This window comes from Oncorhynchus kisutch, linkage group LG9 (assembly GCF_002021735.2).
Source record: "Oncorhynchus kisutch isolate 150728-3 linkage group LG9, Okis_V2, whole genome shotgun sequence".
In the NCBI taxonomy this organism is placed as follows: Eukaryota; Metazoa; Chordata; class Actinopteri; order Salmoniformes; family Salmonidae; genus Oncorhynchus; species Oncorhynchus kisutch.
In genome coordinates, this window is record NC_034182.2 from 24112436 (window position 1) to 24130424 (window position 17989).

The window sequence follows — 17989 nt, forward strand, 5'->3', positions numbered from 1 at the left end:
GGAACAGTGGGTTAACTGCCTTGTTCAGGGGCAGAATGACAGATGTTTACCATGTCAGCTCGGGGATTCAATCCAGCAACCTTTCGGTTACTGGCCCAATGCACTAACCACTAGGCTACCTGCCGCCCCCAAAACCTGTTTAGTAGGCAAGCGTAGTGGGATGTTACAGATAGAAATGTCATGAATAGAGCTGACGCGCTTCCTTTTAACTCATGTTTGTTCCACAAAACATATTTCTATCTGGATGCAGTCCTGCTGTTCCACTGGAGCTGATCCAAGGCTAACAGAGAACAACCTTGGTCTGTGAGGTTTCCTGTTACCTGCCGTCAGGTGATCAAGGCACGAGGGAGTCTTAGATCCCAGAATATCTCCGACCGACTGCAAGCAGGCGTTGACGTCAACTGGGAAACCTTTAAGACCAGGGTTGTGTTCATTAGGGAAAACCGTAGCAAAATATTTTGTGATAGAAAATGTGAACAAGCATTTTTTTATTGGAGTTTATGTACTCCCCCGTCTGTCTGTTTTCTTCCGTTTTGTGCCTAATGAACAGGGTTGTGCTCTGGGGTTGTCTGTCTGCCGATAAGTAGTAGTGTTACCAGAGTTCATAAGAGACTGTTGGCAGACGGCTCGTCACAAGGCCAGGCCGAAAGACAGGCGGAAGGCCATCTCCACGGGAACCTCTGCCACGGAGTCATGGAAACACACGTAGAATTCCTGAGGGACGGGTTCGAGAAGCATCCGGCTGGAACACAGAGGGAAATGGCAGTGTGTTTCAAGCTGGAGTATAGGCAGGACGTATAAAAAAACGAAATCAAAACAAAAAGCACTAGATGCAGCAGCACCTTGATAAATGGACATCTCTATGCCCAGTATATCTATGTCTGAAATTCACTGTAAGCCAGGGCCCAACTGTTACATGTTGGTCTGCTATTCTCAGCCTCTCACTCAAACTTTACCACCCAGACAGACCTCTCTCTCACTGAGGGCACACACACACACACCTCTGAAACGCAGAAGCATGTCCAAAAGCAACAGTCGAGACATCCCAAAGTGCCATCAGTCATTACTACAAGTCAACCCCCCCCCCCCCAAAGAAAACACAATATAGAATTCATAACACTGACCCTATATAGCAACAGAGGCAAGATAAATATAATTCTTAGGACACTCAATCATGTACAGTGGCGCTCACACTATGTAAGGCAAGCACAGACATAGTTGACTTGGTTATGTCTCAAACGGCACCCTACTCTCCATAGTACATTGACCAGAGCACTAAATAGTGCACTATATAGAGAATAGTGTGCCATTTGAGATTCACACTGAAACACGGTGTCCTCTGACGTACCCTAATCCCCAAATAAGCACACTACTTTTATCCAGAGTTCTAAATAGTGCACTACAAAAGGAACAGTGTAGCATTTAGTATTTTGTTCTGTCACGTACCCTATAACCCAGTAGGTCATGGTGGGGGCCGGCTTCCTCTGGTCGGTCCAGTTCTCAGGTTTACACTGGAACAGAACTCCGTGTTCCTTCACTGGGCCCAGCCCATGGGTCCCCTGGGGTCTGTCTGTACCTGGCCTGCCCTACTCACACAAAGAGAGGTCTAAGAGATTAAACAGAAACACACGCCACCTTTTTTTTATTACAACACAGACATTCTTACACACAGGGATATAGTGTGTTTGCAGTAGCGACCCATCACATGTTGGTCCCATGTTTGATGGGCTGAAATAAAATTAATAAAGCCGCAGACAAACATAGTATCTTTCTTCAAGTAAGGCAGCTCCAAAATGTAGGTGTTTCAGCCTAGCTCTGTGTTTTCTGTGGTGGAGGGGTAGCCAGCAAAAATACAGAGTGTAGGCGTTGGTAATCTTACCTAATTGCGCCGAGATTTGCTCAGCATTCTGTCGCTCATTGGGACATTATGTCACTGCAGAATCTACGGGAGAGCTAGGCAGTTCAAGCCCCCTCGGGTGCTGCCATAGATATATATTAGAAGTGCCCATTCAAGAAGGCTCAAGGTCATTTGGCCACAGATAAAAATGACGTCAAATTGCGTTATATCTACCATAGCTTTGATTGGGCTGATCATGTCAACATCACACTTTCAAAACCTTTGCTAGAAAGGTAGACAAGCAGCCATCAGCATGAATCACATCGACAATCTACTGGAAAATCCTTGTCAAATGAAGAGAATGTATAGATCTATAGAATTTGGTCTCTCTCCAACTTAGCCTACTGTTCTGACTTAGTGGTGTACATGTAGTCTTGAGCCTGTTTTAGAGAATTGTCATTATCGAATATTGTAAGAGCTTTCATTGTCTGCTTATATGCCCCCGTTATTATCCTACGGTTCTGACTTGGTGTACAGGGAGAATACTGAACGAACGGCCCATGTTCTGAATTCTGTAGCTGTACATTTCACACGTACTGAACAAATAGTTATATCGACTATGTCCATCTTAGCTCGCTCATTAATCCTGAAGAGTCTATTGACACACCCATGTGTAAGTAACATAAGTAAGTAACATAATTCAAAAATCTCCATCAAAATCTGTCAGTTTAAGCAGGAGATGTCATTTTTTGTGTGTGGGCTGCGTCTCTATCCACCGCATCCACGTATGCAAATCATTTTTTACTATCTATTTTTACATTTATGAATGTTATTCAAGGCATTTCTATGGGCTATAGTAGTAAATGCCAAATGTCATTTATCAAATAATTTAAAAAGATTTTGGGGGGGATACCTAAAGGGGTCCTAAAATTCAAAATCCAATAGCTAAATGATACATTATTTAAAAAAAATAAACATCCTCTCCACTGTCAATGGTGTTAATCTTCAGCAAACATAACATGTGTAAATATTTGTATGAACATAGGATTCAGCAACTGAGACATAAACTGAACAAGTTCCATAGACATGTGACTAACAGAAATGGAATAATCTGTCCCCGAACAAAGGGGGGGGGATCCAAATCAAATGTAAGAGTCAGTATTTGGAGTAGCCACCAGCTGCATTAAGTCATGCAGTACATCTCCTCCTCATGGACGGCACCAGATTTGCCAGTTCTTGCTGTGAGATGTTACCCCACTCTTCCACCAAGGCACCTGCAAGTTCCCAGACTTTTCTGGGGGGGGGGGGGGGGGGGGGGAATGGCTCTAGCCCTCACCCTCTGATCCAACAGGTCCCAGACGTGCTCAATGGGATTGAAATCCGGGCTCTTCGCTAGCCATGGCAGAACACTGACATTCCTGTCTTGCAGGAAATCACGCACAGAATGAGCACTATGGCTGGTGGCATTGTCATGCTGGAAGGTCATGTCACGATGAGCCTGCAGGAAGTGTACCACATGAGGGAGGAGGATGTCTTCCCTGTAACGCACAGCGTTGAGATTGCCTGCAATGACAACAAGCTCAGTCTGGTGATGCTGTGACACACCGCCCACAGACCATGATGGACCCTCCACCTCCAAATCGATCCCGCTCCAGAGAACAGGCCTCGGTGTAACACTCATTCCTTCAAGCGAATCCGACATCACCCCTGGTGAGACAAAACCGCGACTCGTCAGTGAAGAGCAATTTTTTTCCTGTCTGGTCGAGAGACGGTGGGTTTGTGCCCATAGGCGACATTGTTGCCGGTGATGTCTGGTGAGGACCTGCCTTACAACAGGCGTTCAAGCCCTCAGTCCAGCCTCTCTCAGCCTATTGCGGACAGTCTGAGCACTGATGGAGGGATTGTGCGTTCCTGGTGTAACTTTTGATGTTTTTCAGAGTCAGTAGAAAGGCCTCTTTAGTGTCCTAAGTTTTCATAACTGTGACCTTAATTGCCTACCGTCTGTAAGCTGTTAGTGTCTTAACGACAGTTCCACAGGTGCATGTTCATTAACTGTTATTTGGATTTTTGAAAGACAGGATCCTGAAAAAGAGACGTTTCTTTTTTTGCTGAGTTTATTACCATCTTAAAACAATTCCATATATTAGCTTAGTACCCCCCCCCCCCCCCCCCCCCCCCCCCTCCTCCAACGGCTTAAACTTTTATAGGTTAATGTCTTAATTGAAATTACGGCTTCCCTCTTATCTGCTCATCGCTCCCTTATGCCATAGTTTGTACATCTCCATTGCTATATTGCTTATATAGGTCTATTCCATTTGTATCTTATTCGTCATTGTAGGAAATGTTGGAATGATTTCATTGTTTTGCTTACTTTGTGTATTGTAACTAGCTCATGTACTTTTCATCACGTGGGAGGATACACTATATAATGTTGTTGGGTCTGTAACCATGTTTGCCAGTGACAGTCTCTTCTCATTCAAATATTGGTTTTCAATAAAAAAGTTCAGTAATAGACCGATGTAAATCCAGTTGATATTGAGAGGGTTGTCTTGTTTGTGCATTGCGCCGCCTGTGCGTCTGGATATTGTCTATAAAGTGGATCCTCGTGATTGTATTTTCCTTCCCTTTAAGACCACATAGGCCTAATAAAATACTTCAAATGGTAAGCTAACCGTCTCTCTCTCTCTCGCTTGCTCGCTCGCTCCATCTCTGTTTGTGTAGTGACTTAAAGAGTAAAGTTAAATTCAGCAAGATGTTGAGGCCTTATCTGAACAAACATTCATCTGAACTTCTGTCGCTGTCCATTTTGAAAGTGCTGAATGAATAGGCCTACCTCGTCGCAGCTCGTTCGCTTGCACGTGCTTATACTTACAGCTAAGTGTTCATAACATAAGAATAAACATGATGAATTTACTGAACATGAATGTAATAATGTTGGTGTATGGTTCAAAAGTCTAAACTCATGTCGACATTCGTTATTATTGAAGGAGAATGTGGTTCTTATTGAGTTACACGAATACACAAGGAGTCAGTAGAAACCATATTTATTTAAGCAAGTCAGCTATATCAGCTAGGGTTTTTAAAAAGGCAGTAAACGAGGCTGAATGAACAGTTTCGCTGACAGACGAGTCTCCGCTCGTTTCAGCCATGGTGCTGAAAGGAAAGCTCTGCTGTTGGGACAGCTTTATGTAGGCCTTAACAGTTTGCGGGCACCGTTTGTCACCGTTATAGTGCAATTAACGTATTGTTTAGTGTTGTGTAGTGGCTTTGCTGGCATGCAAAAAAAAAAAAAACTGGGTAGGTTTGCCCCACCAAGATGCACATGCTAAAATCGCCACGGTGTGTGTGAGAGAGAGTCTGTCTGTGTGTGTGTTCCGTTCTGTATCTTACCCTGGGCGGCAGACTCCGCTGGAAGGCAGCCCGTATGGAGAGGCAGCAGTGGTGGAAGTTGCGAATGAGCTGAGGGTGGATGGAGCCGCTGAGCTGGGCCAGTTCCCTGTGTGTAGGAGCGATGAAGATACCCTGCACCTTCTCCATCAGCACATAGTGGAACAGAGTGTTCTCTGCCCCAGACGTCAACCTGGCCAACACAGAACAGAGAGAGATTGGAATGGAACGGGATGGCATGGAACAGAATAGAAGAGAATGGGGTGGAATAGAATGAGATGGAATAAAATGAGAATAGTGTGATATGGAATAGAATAGGATGGAATGAAAGGATAGGACCACAGCAGAGAGGAGATTTAGGGCATTATTACAACGGGGAAGGATAAACTAACTTCTAACACTGCTGGCCTGTTTCACTCACTTCATAGTGTTGTACTTCTCCCCTGTCTCTCTCTCAGTCAGACTCTTCATCAGGGTGCCCAGGTAGAACGGGTTAATCCTGGGAATCTAAGGGGGGGGGGGGCAACATTGGTATTTGACAAAACCCAGTGTATCACTAAATATCGTGCTCTCCTAGCAGTGTGTGTGTGCCCTTTTATGTCTGTCTGTAATTTAATAAAGTGTGCCGTGGAACATAACTTTTTATAGATACAGTGCCTTGCGAAAGTATTCGGCCCCCTTGAACTTTGCGACCTTTTGCCACATTTCAGGCTTCAAACATAAAGATATAAAACTGTATTTTTTTGTGAAGAATCAACAACAAGTGGGACACAATCATGAAGTGGAACGACATTATATTGGATATTTCAAACCTTTTTAACAAATCAAAAACTGAAAAATTGGGCGAAAATTATTCAGCCCCTTTACTTTCAGTGCAGCAAACTCTCTCCAGAAGTTCAGTGAGGATCTCTGAATGATCCAATGTTGACCTAAATGACTAATGATGATAAATACAATCCACCTGTGTGTAATCAAGTCTCTGTATAAATGCACCTGCACTGTGATAGTCTCAGAGGTCCATTAAAAGCGCAGAGAGCATCATGAAGAACAAGGAACACACCAGGCAGGTCCGAGATACTGTTGTGAAGAAGTTTAAAGCCGGATTTGGATACAAAAAGATTTCCCAAGCTTTAAACATCCCAAGGAGCACTGTGCAAGCGATAATATTGAAATGGAAGGAGTATCAGACCACTGCAAATCTACCAAGACCTGGCCGTCCCTCTAAACTTTCAGCTCATACAAGGAGAAGACTGATCAGAGATGCAGCCAAGAGGCCCATGATCACTCTGGATGAGCTGCAGAGATCTACAGCTGAGGTGGGAGACTCTGTCCATAGGACAACAATCAGTCGTATATTGCACAAATCTGGCCTTTATGGAAGAGTGGCAAGAAGAAAGCCATTTCTTAAAGATATCCATAAAAAGTGTCGTTTAAAGTTTGCCACAAGCCACCTGGGAGACACACCAAACATGTGGAAGAAGGTGCTCTGGTCAGATGAAACCAAAATTGAACTTTTTGGCAACAATGCAAAACGTTATGTTTGGCGTAAAAGCAACACAGCTCATCAACTTGAACACACCATCCCCACTGTCAAACATGGTGGTGGCAGCATCATGGTTTGGGCCTGCTTTTCTTCAGCAGAGACAGGGAAGATGGTTAAAATTGATGGGAAGATGGATGGAGCCAAATACAGGACCATTCTGGAAGAAAACCTGATGGAGTCTGCAAAAGACCTGAGACTGGGACGGAGATTTGTCTTCCAACAAGACAATGATCCAAAACATAAAGCAAAATCTACAATGGAATGGTTCAAAAATAAACATATCCAGGTGTTAGAATGGCCAAGTCAAAGTCCAGACCTGAATCCAATCGAGAATCTGTGGAAAGAACTGAAAACTGCTGTTCACAAATGCTCTCCATCCAACCTCACTGAGCTTGAGCTGAATTTTTTTTCAGTCTCTCGATGTGCAAAACTGATAGAGACATACCCCAAGCGACTTACAGCTGTAATAGCAGCAAAAGGTGGCGCTACAAAGTATTAACTTAAGGAGGCTGAATAATTTTGGACGCCCAATTTTTCATTTTGATTTGTTAAAAAAGTTTGAAATATCCAATAAATGTCGTTCCACTTCATGATTGTGTCCCACTTGTTGTTGATTCTTCACAAAAAAATACAGTTTTATATCTTTATGTTTGAAGCCTGAAATGTGGCATAAGGTCGCAAAGTTCAATGGGGCTGTGACGCCTTGGTCTTAGTATTTTGTGTTTTCTTTAATTATTTGTTCAGGCCAGGGTGTGACATGGGGTTATTGTATTGTCTTATTGGGGTTTTTGTAGGCATTGGGATTGTGGCTGATTAGGGGTGTGTCTAGTAAAGGCTTGGCTGCCTGAGGCGGTTCTCAATCAGAGTCAGGTGATTCTCGTTGTCTCGGATTGGGAACTGTATTTAGGTAGCCTGAGTTACACTTTGTATTTCGTGGGTGATTGTTCCTGTCTCTGTGTAGTTTCACCAGATAGGCTGTAATTAGGTTTCACGTTCCGTTTGTTGTTTTGTATTTTTGTATAGTTATTTCATGTGTCACTTTTCCATTAAAGTCATGAGTAACCACCACGCTGCATTTCGGTCCTCTCTTTCTACAAACGAAGAACGTCGTTACAGGGGCCGAATACTTTCGCAAGGCACTGTATAAGGATGAGAGACGCAATGGGGGAAGGAAGGTTAAGACCCTACCTTGAAAATGCTCCCACTGCCTCGACTCCCATCAGATCCTCCAGAACCCAGTGAGTCTCTCTGGCCGACCAGCTTCCGGGCCGAGTCCGGGGTGGAGTGCGGACTGAGTCCGGTCGGCCTTCCTACAACCCCATCCGACTGTCCCTCGCTCCCGCTGTCGGACTGACTCCTCTTGGAGCTAGGTCTCCGAGCGCCTCGTCCAAACAGGCTCCGGCCCACCACCTTTCCTCCTCCCTGGTCCGAGGAGGGCGGCTTCACGCCACTGGCCAGCTTGCTGAGGACAGGAGACGAGGCAGCCAGGGTGTCTAACCTGAGAACCACAATGGAAACCTTTTGTGTCATCCTCAATTTTATCTATGCACTTATTTATACACACTTATTTTACTTCTACACGTTGAATTTTTTGTTTTTAAAATGGTCAAACTAAAAACAACCTGTCACGGACGAACGAGGGGAGGAACCAGTCAGCACAGGAGAGGCAGGGGGCAGGCAGGGCGGCCAGGCGTTCCTCCATCCCTAAGTCCAGCTCCTCCAGCTGTAGGAGGGTAGCCTTGACCTGGTCCACGTACACACAGTCGGGCCCTGGGGCCCCCGTGGCAGGGGCCGCACAGCCACTCGCCTCCAGGAGCACACACTGCATGAAGTGCCTCTGGGGGAGAGGGAGCAGTAGAAAGAGAGAAGGAGAGAGAGAGAGAGAGAATGTATGGGAAAACAGATGTCTGTGTGTAGTTGGTATCCTGGAACACAAAACTAGAGTCAAATGTTGGATGTCTGTCTGAGGGACAGCTAGAGGGGAAAGAGAAAGAGGAGAGAAATAAAGGTAGAGAAAAAGAGCAAGAAATGACACAAAAACAAAAAGGTGACACTCATTAGAGTAACTGACGGAACATAGAATCCTGCATTTTCAATGAAGACCCTATATGTCATTTTATATGTACAGTACCAGTCAAACATTTGGACACACCTACTCATTCAAGGGTGTTTCGTTATTTGTACTCTTTTCTACATTGTGGAACGTGCAAACCTGTCATCAAGGCAAAGGGTGGCTACTTTGACGAAGCACAAATAGAAAATATATTTAGCTTTTGTTTTAACACTTTTTGTGGTTATTACTACATGATTCCATATGTGTCACTTCATCGTTTCGATGTCTTCGCTATTACTCTACAATATCGAAAAGTATTCCAAATAAAAAGACAAACCCTGGAATGAGTAAGTGGGTCCAAAAGTTTGACTGGTACTGTATGTATCTATGGTCTTACCAGTCCCACTATGAGTAGGAAGTAGCGTCCCTGGGCCTGGCAGTAGCCAGGCATGGTACAGTGGTTGCTAATGGTCTTGGTCTGGTGGATCTGTGAGCGGTGGCGAGGGAACACCTCCCTCCAGACAACCAGCTGGCCCACGCGCTGCTCTGAGGCCAGGGGGAGGAGACAATAGTGCTGGCAGTAGAGAGAGACGTCAAGCAGGTCCTCCTTGGGGAGGTGGTTCGCTATCAGATAGCCCTGGGGTTGGACACAGGCAGAGAGACATACACGTCGAGAGACAAGAGACTCAGAGTATACACACACACACAGGTTGGACACACACACACGGATAACACAATTGAATTGAGATTTTTTACTAACACAATTCGCCCCATCGTATTAGAGTGCCAGACTCTTTCTATACAAAGGTCATGAGAATGGAGACTTGAACCTAGAGAACAACCTTCTACAAATCATGAATAATTCAGCATCAATTGATAGGCTGATGTGCCATCCAGAGAATGAGGGGGTACAGAATGTTATTCTGGGTGATGATATCCCATGTATAGTGCATTCGGAAAGTATTCAGACCCCTTAATTTCTTCCACATTTTGTCGCGTTACAGCCTTATTCTAAGATGGATCAAATATTTTTCCCTCCTCATCAATATACACACAATAACCCTTAACAACAGAGCAAAAACAGTTTTTTACCGAATTTATACAAAATGAAAAACTGAAATATCACATTTACATAAGTATTCAGACCATTTACTCAGTACTCTGTTGAAGAACCTGGCAGCGATTACAGCCTCAAGTAATATTGGGTATGACGCAACAATCTTGGCACACCTGTATTTGGGGAGTTTCTCCCATTCTTCTCTGCAGATCCTCACAAGTTCTGTCAGGTTGGATGGGGAGCGTCGCTGCACAGCTATTTTCAGGTCTCTCCAGAGATGTTTTCGATCGGGTTCAAGTCTGGGCTCTGGCCACTCAAGAACATTCAGAGACTTGTCCCGAAGCCACTCCTGCATTGCCTTGGCTGTGTGCTTTGGGTCATTGTCCTGTTGGAAGGTGAACCTTCGCCCCAGTCTGAGGTCCTGAGCACTCTGGAATGGGTTTTCTTCAAGGATCTCTCTGTACTTTGCTCCATTCATCTTTCCCTCCTCGATCCTGACTAGTCTCCCATTCCTTGCCGCTGAAAAACACCCCCACAGCATGATGCTGCCACCACCATGCTTCACTGTAGGGATGGTGCCAGGTTTCCTCCAGACGTGATGCTTGGCATTCAGGCCAAAGAGTTCAATCTTGGTTTCATCAGACCAGAGAATCTTGTTTCTCATGGTCTGAGAGTCTTTAGGTTGTGCCAAGCGGGCTGTCATGTGCCTTTTATAGGAGGAGTGGCTTCCGTCTGCCCACTCTACCATAAAGACCTGATTGGTGGAGTGCTGCAGAGATGGTTGTCCTTCTGGAAGGTTCTCCCATCTCCACAAAGGAACTCTGGAGCTCTGTCAGAGTGGCCATCGGGTTCTTGGTCACCTCCCTGACCAAGGCCCTTCTTCCCCAATTGACTCAGTTTGGCCGGGCGGCCAGCTCTAGGAAGAGTCTTGGTGGTTCCAAACTTCTTCCATTTAAGAATGATGGAGGCCACTGTGTTCTTGGGGATCTTCAACCCTGCTGACATTTTTTTGGTACCCTTCCCCAGATCTGTGCCTTGACACAATCCTGTCTTGGAGCTCTACGGACAATTCTTTCAACCTCATGTCCTGGCTTTTCTCTGACACGCACTGTCAACTGTGGGACCTTATATAGACAGGTCTGTGCCTTTCCAAATCATGTCCAATCAATTGAATTTACCACAGGTGGACTCAAGTTGGAGAAACAGCTCAAGGATGGTCAATGTAAACAGGATGCACCTGAGCTCAATTCCGAGTCTCATAGCAAAGGGTCTGAATACTGATGTAAACAAGGTATTTCGGTTTTTTATTTTCAACAAATGTCATTTGGGTTATTATGGGTTATTTAGAATAAGGCTGTAATGTAACAAAATGTGGAAAAAGTCAAGGGGCCTGAAAACTTTCAGAATGCACTGTAAATAATAATATGTAACTGGCTCCTTCTTCCTATCCATCCAAGGGTGTCTGTCTTTCCCTTCTGTGAAGTTTCAAGTTTCACTGTGGGCCCAGGTGTGTGTGTGTGTGTGGAAAGGAGAGCGCCCCAGCAGATAGTTGTCAGGTGAGTGTGTATGTGTATGTGTGTATGTGTGTGTGTGTGTGTGTGTGTGTGTGTGTGTGTGTGTGTGTGTGTGTGTGTGTGTGTGTGTGTGACACGACACTCAACCTTGTAGAACAGACAGGAACCCAGTGTCACGTAGAGACGCCTCATGCCATAGAAGTCCTCTGACTGCCAGAGAGAGAGAGAGAAGAAAAAAAATAATTAACAGTTTTAGAAGGTCAGACATGAATGATTAAGTAGTGGATCTACTTCCTGCCGGTCTATCCCCCCTCCCTCTCTACACCACCCCTCCCTCCCAGCCCTACTTCATTTAATCAGCTAGAAGATGCAGGTATAAAGAAGACCTAATCCTCCATTACATGAAATATACACAGGCCAGTCCAGAAATACTCACTACTAGACCCTACACAGGGGAGGAGACAGCTGGTGGCTCCGTTTTAATGGGAATGGGGATGAGCATGACACCTTGTCTACTTCCCAAATGGCACCCTATTCCCTACAACAGTGCACTGCTTTGACTAAAGACCTATGTCATGATTTGACTTACCATTTCTCCGAAATCTGACGATTCAAAGTCTGAGAGAACAGTGTCCACCTCCATCTGTGGACAGACAGATAATCAGAGACCATAGAAGTAGAATTCAGATGCCACATGACGTATTTCTGCATTCACAAAGGCTGCAGTCAGATATGCTCTGGAGCGAGACATGGAAAAATTGCCTGACTAGTCGGCAGGAGCACGTCATTTTTACCACCAGACAGCAGAGGGCAGCAAAGACAATACATAAATCCAACAGGGTGGGTGGGGGGGAAGCCCATTAAATATACTTTAGCAAGAGCAAATTGCTTAAACGTATCACTGACTTGACAGCCTAAAACATCCTGTGCCCTAAAACATTTCAGAAGACGTAACAAGCGAGGCGCAAACAGCAAATGGTGAAGACATCAATGAAGAAGAAGACATCTTAAAAGTGGCCCATCACAACCGTGGCCCAAAGTGGTGGCCCATCCCCAGACCTTTATCTCAGGGGGCAGAGGGAGCCACCGGACCGCTGGCAGTCCGTACAGGAAGAGAGTCCCCGATAGGTCAGTGGGCGTGGCCCCAGAGCTGTCACTCAACCTGGAAGGCTGGATGAGCTGTTGGAAGAACAGGCAGAAGAAATGGTCCAGCCTGGGGGTGTGGTCCGCCTGGCAGAATGCACTGTGGGGGAGCGGAAAGAGCAATGGTAACAAGACGGAGGGGGAGGAGGGGGAGAAAGGGAGGGATGGAGAGAGGGATGGTGTGGTGGAGGGAGAGATGAGATGAAGGGGTGGAGGAGAGAGGGAGGGAGGAAGCAAGGGGAGAGAGGGGGACAGAAGGAGGTAGAGAAAGAAGTGGTTAGTTCAAAGAAGCCAACAACCTGTTCAGGTTTGATGTAACAGTATAAATGACCTTGCTTCAAATGAGAAGCCAGAAAGACTGGGACCGCTTGAACCAGGAAATCAAACTGGTGTCCAAAATGGCACCATATTCCCTATACAGTGCACTACTTTTGGTCAAATTCAGGATGCATCCCTGCTGTCAGCACAACAGACCTGTCCAGAGAGCCGTGCATCACCTTGAGAGTCCTCACTGCGCCTCCCACTACCGTCTGCAGATACAACAGAGGAACCCTGGGGAAGAATACGAGGGGGTAAAACACAGTCACATCCACGAGAAGTAGGCCAGAAAAACACTCCGAACCTCAGCTACTTACTGACCATTTTATTGATCAAATATTCTGGAAGGGGTACAGCATTTAGTTGACATATGGGATTGGCTGAGACAGCGTATTGAATATGGGGAAGCATGCATTGGATGACTTTGCCGTGTCGGTACCTCTCAGCAGGCAGGGCGATCACCAGCAGGTTGTTGCTCTCCTTCCAGTAGCCCACATGGACCAGCTGTTTATTGAGCAGAAGAGAGGAGCTGAGGAGAGGGGGAGAAGGGAGAGGGGTAGAAGGCAGAGAAAAAAGGAGGGAGTGGGAGGAGGAAAAGGTGCAGGGGAAAAGACCGAGGAGAAATACAATCACGGCATGAATGAATGGAATTTCTACATTTCAGACTTTGGTAGATCTCAGAGCCGCTTGAAGTGGGTCTGACTGGTGGTAGGTAGATCAGTCAGGAGTGGGTGGGGATTTTCCTACACTACCTGACTATCTGCCCCCCGGTGACATTCTCCAGCATGTCAGACAGAGTGAGAAAGATCCCCCGGACTCCTTTCAGCTGACTGGATGCCTCAGACACTGGGTACTGGTACAGGATCTCCTGCTGATGGGACATGGAGGTACACACACACACACAGACACACACACACACACACAGTCCGTTAGAGAAGGATCTTTGTCATTAGTATTCTCCACACCATGCTGTCTGCTATGAAGGGTGTGGAGCGGACCACTTCAGAGAGAGCCGGGAGGGAGTAGGGCCTCATAGCCATGGAAACAAGGACAAAAGCTCTGATAATTCTTACAATGCCAGACATTCCCCTCTGGGTCACCAACACACTAGCCTCGTGGAGAACCAGGTTTCCCTAAACAGAAAGCCTGGGGAAGTCCATGGCACAAAATCAGCAAAAAAAAAGGGGGGCGGCACACAGTGAAAAACAAGTTACATGTCAAACCAGTCAAATGCCTTGCTTGGGTGGAGGTGCTCACGACATTATTATTGTTGTAGGTGCAACAGTGAGTGAGGATGGCTGCGAAATCGCCGATTAAAAATCCTGTTAAAGTATGCTGATGTATGCCGTGTTTGTGGTGAACCGTACGCCTGGAACCGGAACAAACGTCATCTTTCGCAAGGTAAATTGTCTTTATTGCGACCGGACTACACACAGGCTTTAGAAGAGATAACGGGGCCTGTCACACATTGCCTTTCCTGTGTCATTTGTTGTGTGACAGCCAAAGTGTACCAATGCGGTCACAATTCACGGCGATCTATGAGACACGCCCCCATTCTCATCGATGGGGCTGCAGTGGAGCGGGTTGAGAGCTTCAAGGTCCCTAGCGTTCACGTCACCAACAAACTATCATGGTCCAAGCACACCAAGACAGTCGTAAAGAGGGCACGACAAAGCCTTATCCCCCTCAGGAGAGTGTAAAGATTTGGCATGGGTCCTCAGATCCTCAAAAGGTTCTACAGCTGCAAAATCGAGAGCATCCAGACGGGTTGCATCACCGCCTGGTATGGCAACTGCTCAGACTCCGACCGCAAGGCACTACAGAGGGTAGTGCGAACGGCCTAGTACATCACTGGGGCCAAGCTTCCTGCCATCCAGGACCTCTATACCAGGCGGTGTCAGAGGTAGGCCCTAAAAATGTTCAAAGACTCCAGCCACCCTAGTCATAGACTGTTCTCTCTGCTACCGCACGGCAAGTGGTACCGGAGCGCCAAGCCTTGGTCCAAGAGGATTCTAAACAGCTTCTACCCATCTAATCAAATGGCTACCCAGACTATTAGCATCCCCCACCTCTTTTACGCTGCTGCTACTCTCTGTTATGATCTATGCATAGTCACTTTAATATCTCTACCTTCATGTACATATTCCCTCGACTAACCGGTGCCCCACACATCGACTCTGTACCGGTACCCTCTGTATATAGCCTCGCTATTGTTATGCTACTGCTGCTCTTTAATTATTTGTTACTTTTATTCCATAAAACTACATTGTTGGTTAAAGGCTTGTAAGTAAGCATTTCACTGTAAGGTTGTTGTATTCGGCGCATGTGACGAATACAATTTGATTCGATTTGTATTTGGGGAGTTCCTGCCATTTTTCTCTGCAGATCCTCTCAAGCTCTGTCAGGTTGGATGGGGAGCGTCGCTGCAGTTATTTTCTTAAAACCTGTTTTTGCTTTGTCATTATGGGGTATTGTGTTAAGATTAATAAGGAAAAACATTTATTTAATTCATTTTAGTATATGGTTGTAATGTAACAAGATGTGGGGAAAAATCAAGGGGTCTGAATACATATCAAATTATAAATTCACAAATAATCTCCATAATCCTAAAACTAAATAGGACAATAGCAAAAATCCCCCTGCCTGCACACATTTAAAGGTTTGGTATCGCATTTTAGGCTTGAAAGAGACATATCTTTAAATAATTTTAATCACAGCAAATTTGTTGCCGAGGTTGTAAGAATATCAGATAGCATTCTGTTTTGAAAAATAAATAAATAAATATATATATATTTTTATTTATTTATTTTATTATTAATATCAAGTCAATACATAAAGCACATGAGGGAACACAAGCATACATAGATTACAAACAATAGACTATCGAGCTAGGGGCGGGGCTGGGGGCGGGGCTAGGGGGTACAATATCACATTACAATTACACAAGGACCTAAGGGACATGCGTATACTTACAATTCTAGAGCATTTAACCGTCTTAAAATACAGTTCAATTTCTTTTTGTAGGGTACGAAAATGTGGTTTTCTGTTTGTAAATTTACATTTGTGTATATGAAATTTGGCCAAAAGAATAATGAAATTAATTACATAAAAATGATTCCGCTTATTTCTATTGTATGTAAAGAATCCAAACAGTACATCTCTCCACAATAGTGTAAAATCTTCATAAATGTGTTCAATTATAAACCTACTGATGACTTGCCACAGTTTTCTTACATGCATACAATGCCAAAAAAAGATGCACAACTGTTTCTGGGTGGTCATTACAAAAGGAGCAATTTGAGTTGATGTTTTCCTTAAACTTCTTCATATAGTGGTTGGCAGGATAATATTTATGAATCATTTTAAAGGAAACTTCCTTAATTTTGTTAACAAGTAGGTATGTGTGTGGCAACATCCAAACTTTTTTCCAACAGATATTATCAATAAATCCATTCCAATAAGGCATGACATAAGGTATAGATACAACATCCTGCTGAAACAAGGATCGTATCGCTCTGTTGTTGAATGGACCAAAAGAGAAACAAATCGTTCCTACTGATGAGTCAACAGGGTCAACAGAAGGTAGGCTCTGAGGGTCAGCTCTTGACATGTTCCTGAATAACATAGCAACACCTGAGGGAATGGCATCTAAAACAATTGCAAAATCTTTAGGTGTTACAGGGATCTTGTAAAGTGATAAGAATTCTTTATAACTGAGTAAAAGACCCTCTAAATAAATATATTTTAGATAGGGTGTGGACTCTATGCCATGACATTCACACATCTCGTAATGCTCCCAGTGTACCAAGTAAACCACGTTGACTGAGGTATGACGGTACAGTGTAGTCATGGTATTAGTGTAGTTCCACTGTCATTGTAAGATTCAGGGCTCACTTGCAAAAAGAGACCTTGGTCTCAATGGGACTCCCTGCTAAAAGAAAGGGCAAACCCAAAAAATATTTGGGCGTCATTTCGGATACACCGCGAGACAGAGCGGAAAAGGACAACAGAGAAAAAAACAAGCCATGAGGTCGAGGGAATTGTCCTTAGAGCTCCGAGACAGCATTGTATTGAGGCACAGATGTGGGGAAGGGTACCAAAATATTTCTGCAGGGTTGAAGATCCCGAAGAACACAGTGGCCTCCATCATACTTAAATGGAAGAAGTTTGGAACCATCAAGACTCTTCCTAGAACTGGCTGCCCGGTCAAACTGATCGGGGGAGAAGGGCCTTGGTCAGGGAGGTGACTAAGAACCCGATAGTCACTCTGACAGAGCTGTAGAGTTCCAGATGGGAGAACCTTCCAGAAGGACAACCATCTCTGAAGCACTCCACCAATCAGGTCTTTATGGTAGAGGCCAGACGGAAGCCACTCCCCAGTAAAAGGCACATAACAGCTGCTTGGAGTTCGCCAAAAGGCACCTAAAGGACTCTCAGACCATGACCAACAAAATTCTCTGGTCTGATGAAACCAAGATTGAACTCTTTTGCCTGAATGCCAAGCATCACGTCTGGAGGAAACCTGGCACCATCCCTACGGTAGGGATTGGGACACTAGTCAGGATTGAGGGAAAGATGAACGGAGAAAAGTACAGAGAGAGCCTTGATGAAAACCTTCTCCAGAGAGCCCAGGACCTCAGACCAGGGCGAAGGTTCCCCTTCCAACAGGACAACAACCATAAGCACACAGCCAAAACAACACAGGAGGGGTTTCGGGACAATTCTCTGAATGTCCTTGAGTGGCCCAGCCAGAGCCCGGACTTGAACCCAGTCGAACATCTTTGGAGAGACCTGAAAATAGCTGTGTAGCAACGCTCCCCATCCAACCTGACAGAACTTGAGAGGATCTGCAGAGAAGAATGGGAGAAACTCCCCAAATATAGGTGTGCCAAGCTTGTAGCGTCATACCCAAGAAGACTCGATGCTGTAATCGCTGCCAAAGGTGCTTATATAAATGTAATATTAGTTGTTTATTTTTTATACATTTGCAAACAATTGTAAAAACCTGTTTTTGCTTTGTCAATATGGGGTTTTGTGTGTAGAAAAACAATTGAATCAATTTTAGAATAAGGCTGTAACGTAACCAAATGTGGAAAAAGTCAAGGGGCCTGAATACTTTCCAAATGCACTGCACACA

General features: G+C 45.0%; 1 protein-coding gene across 1 annotated transcript in view; it reads right to left on the minus strand.

Annotated features, from left to right (window-relative positions):
• Positions 1-91: 91 nt before the first annotated feature.
• Positions 92-17989, minus strand: part of LOC109896434 (protein inturned-like) — a 32003-nt gene continuing 14105 nt past the window's right edge. The window contains exons 5-17 of the mRNA XM_031832200.1: positions 13605-13723; positions 13292-13381; positions 13009-13086; positions 12451-12634; positions 11981-12034; positions 11539-11601; positions 9218-9457; positions 8390-8604; positions 7956-8265; positions 5646-5731; positions 5228-5417; positions 1447-1586; positions 92-742 (exon numbers count right to left, since the gene is read on the minus strand). Of these exons, the coding sequence (XP_031688060.1) occupies positions 631-742; positions 1447-1586; positions 5228-5417; positions 5646-5731; positions 7956-8265; positions 8390-8604; positions 9218-9457; positions 11539-11601; positions 11981-12034; positions 12451-12634; positions 13009-13086; positions 13292-13381; positions 13605-13723 (1881 nt within the window). The 3' untranslated portion in view covers positions 92-630. The remainder of the gene's footprint in view (positions 743-1446; positions 1587-5227; positions 5418-5645; positions 5732-7955; positions 8266-8389; positions 8605-9217; positions 9458-11538; positions 11602-11980; positions 12035-12450; positions 12635-13008; positions 13087-13291; positions 13382-13604; positions 13724-17989) is intronic.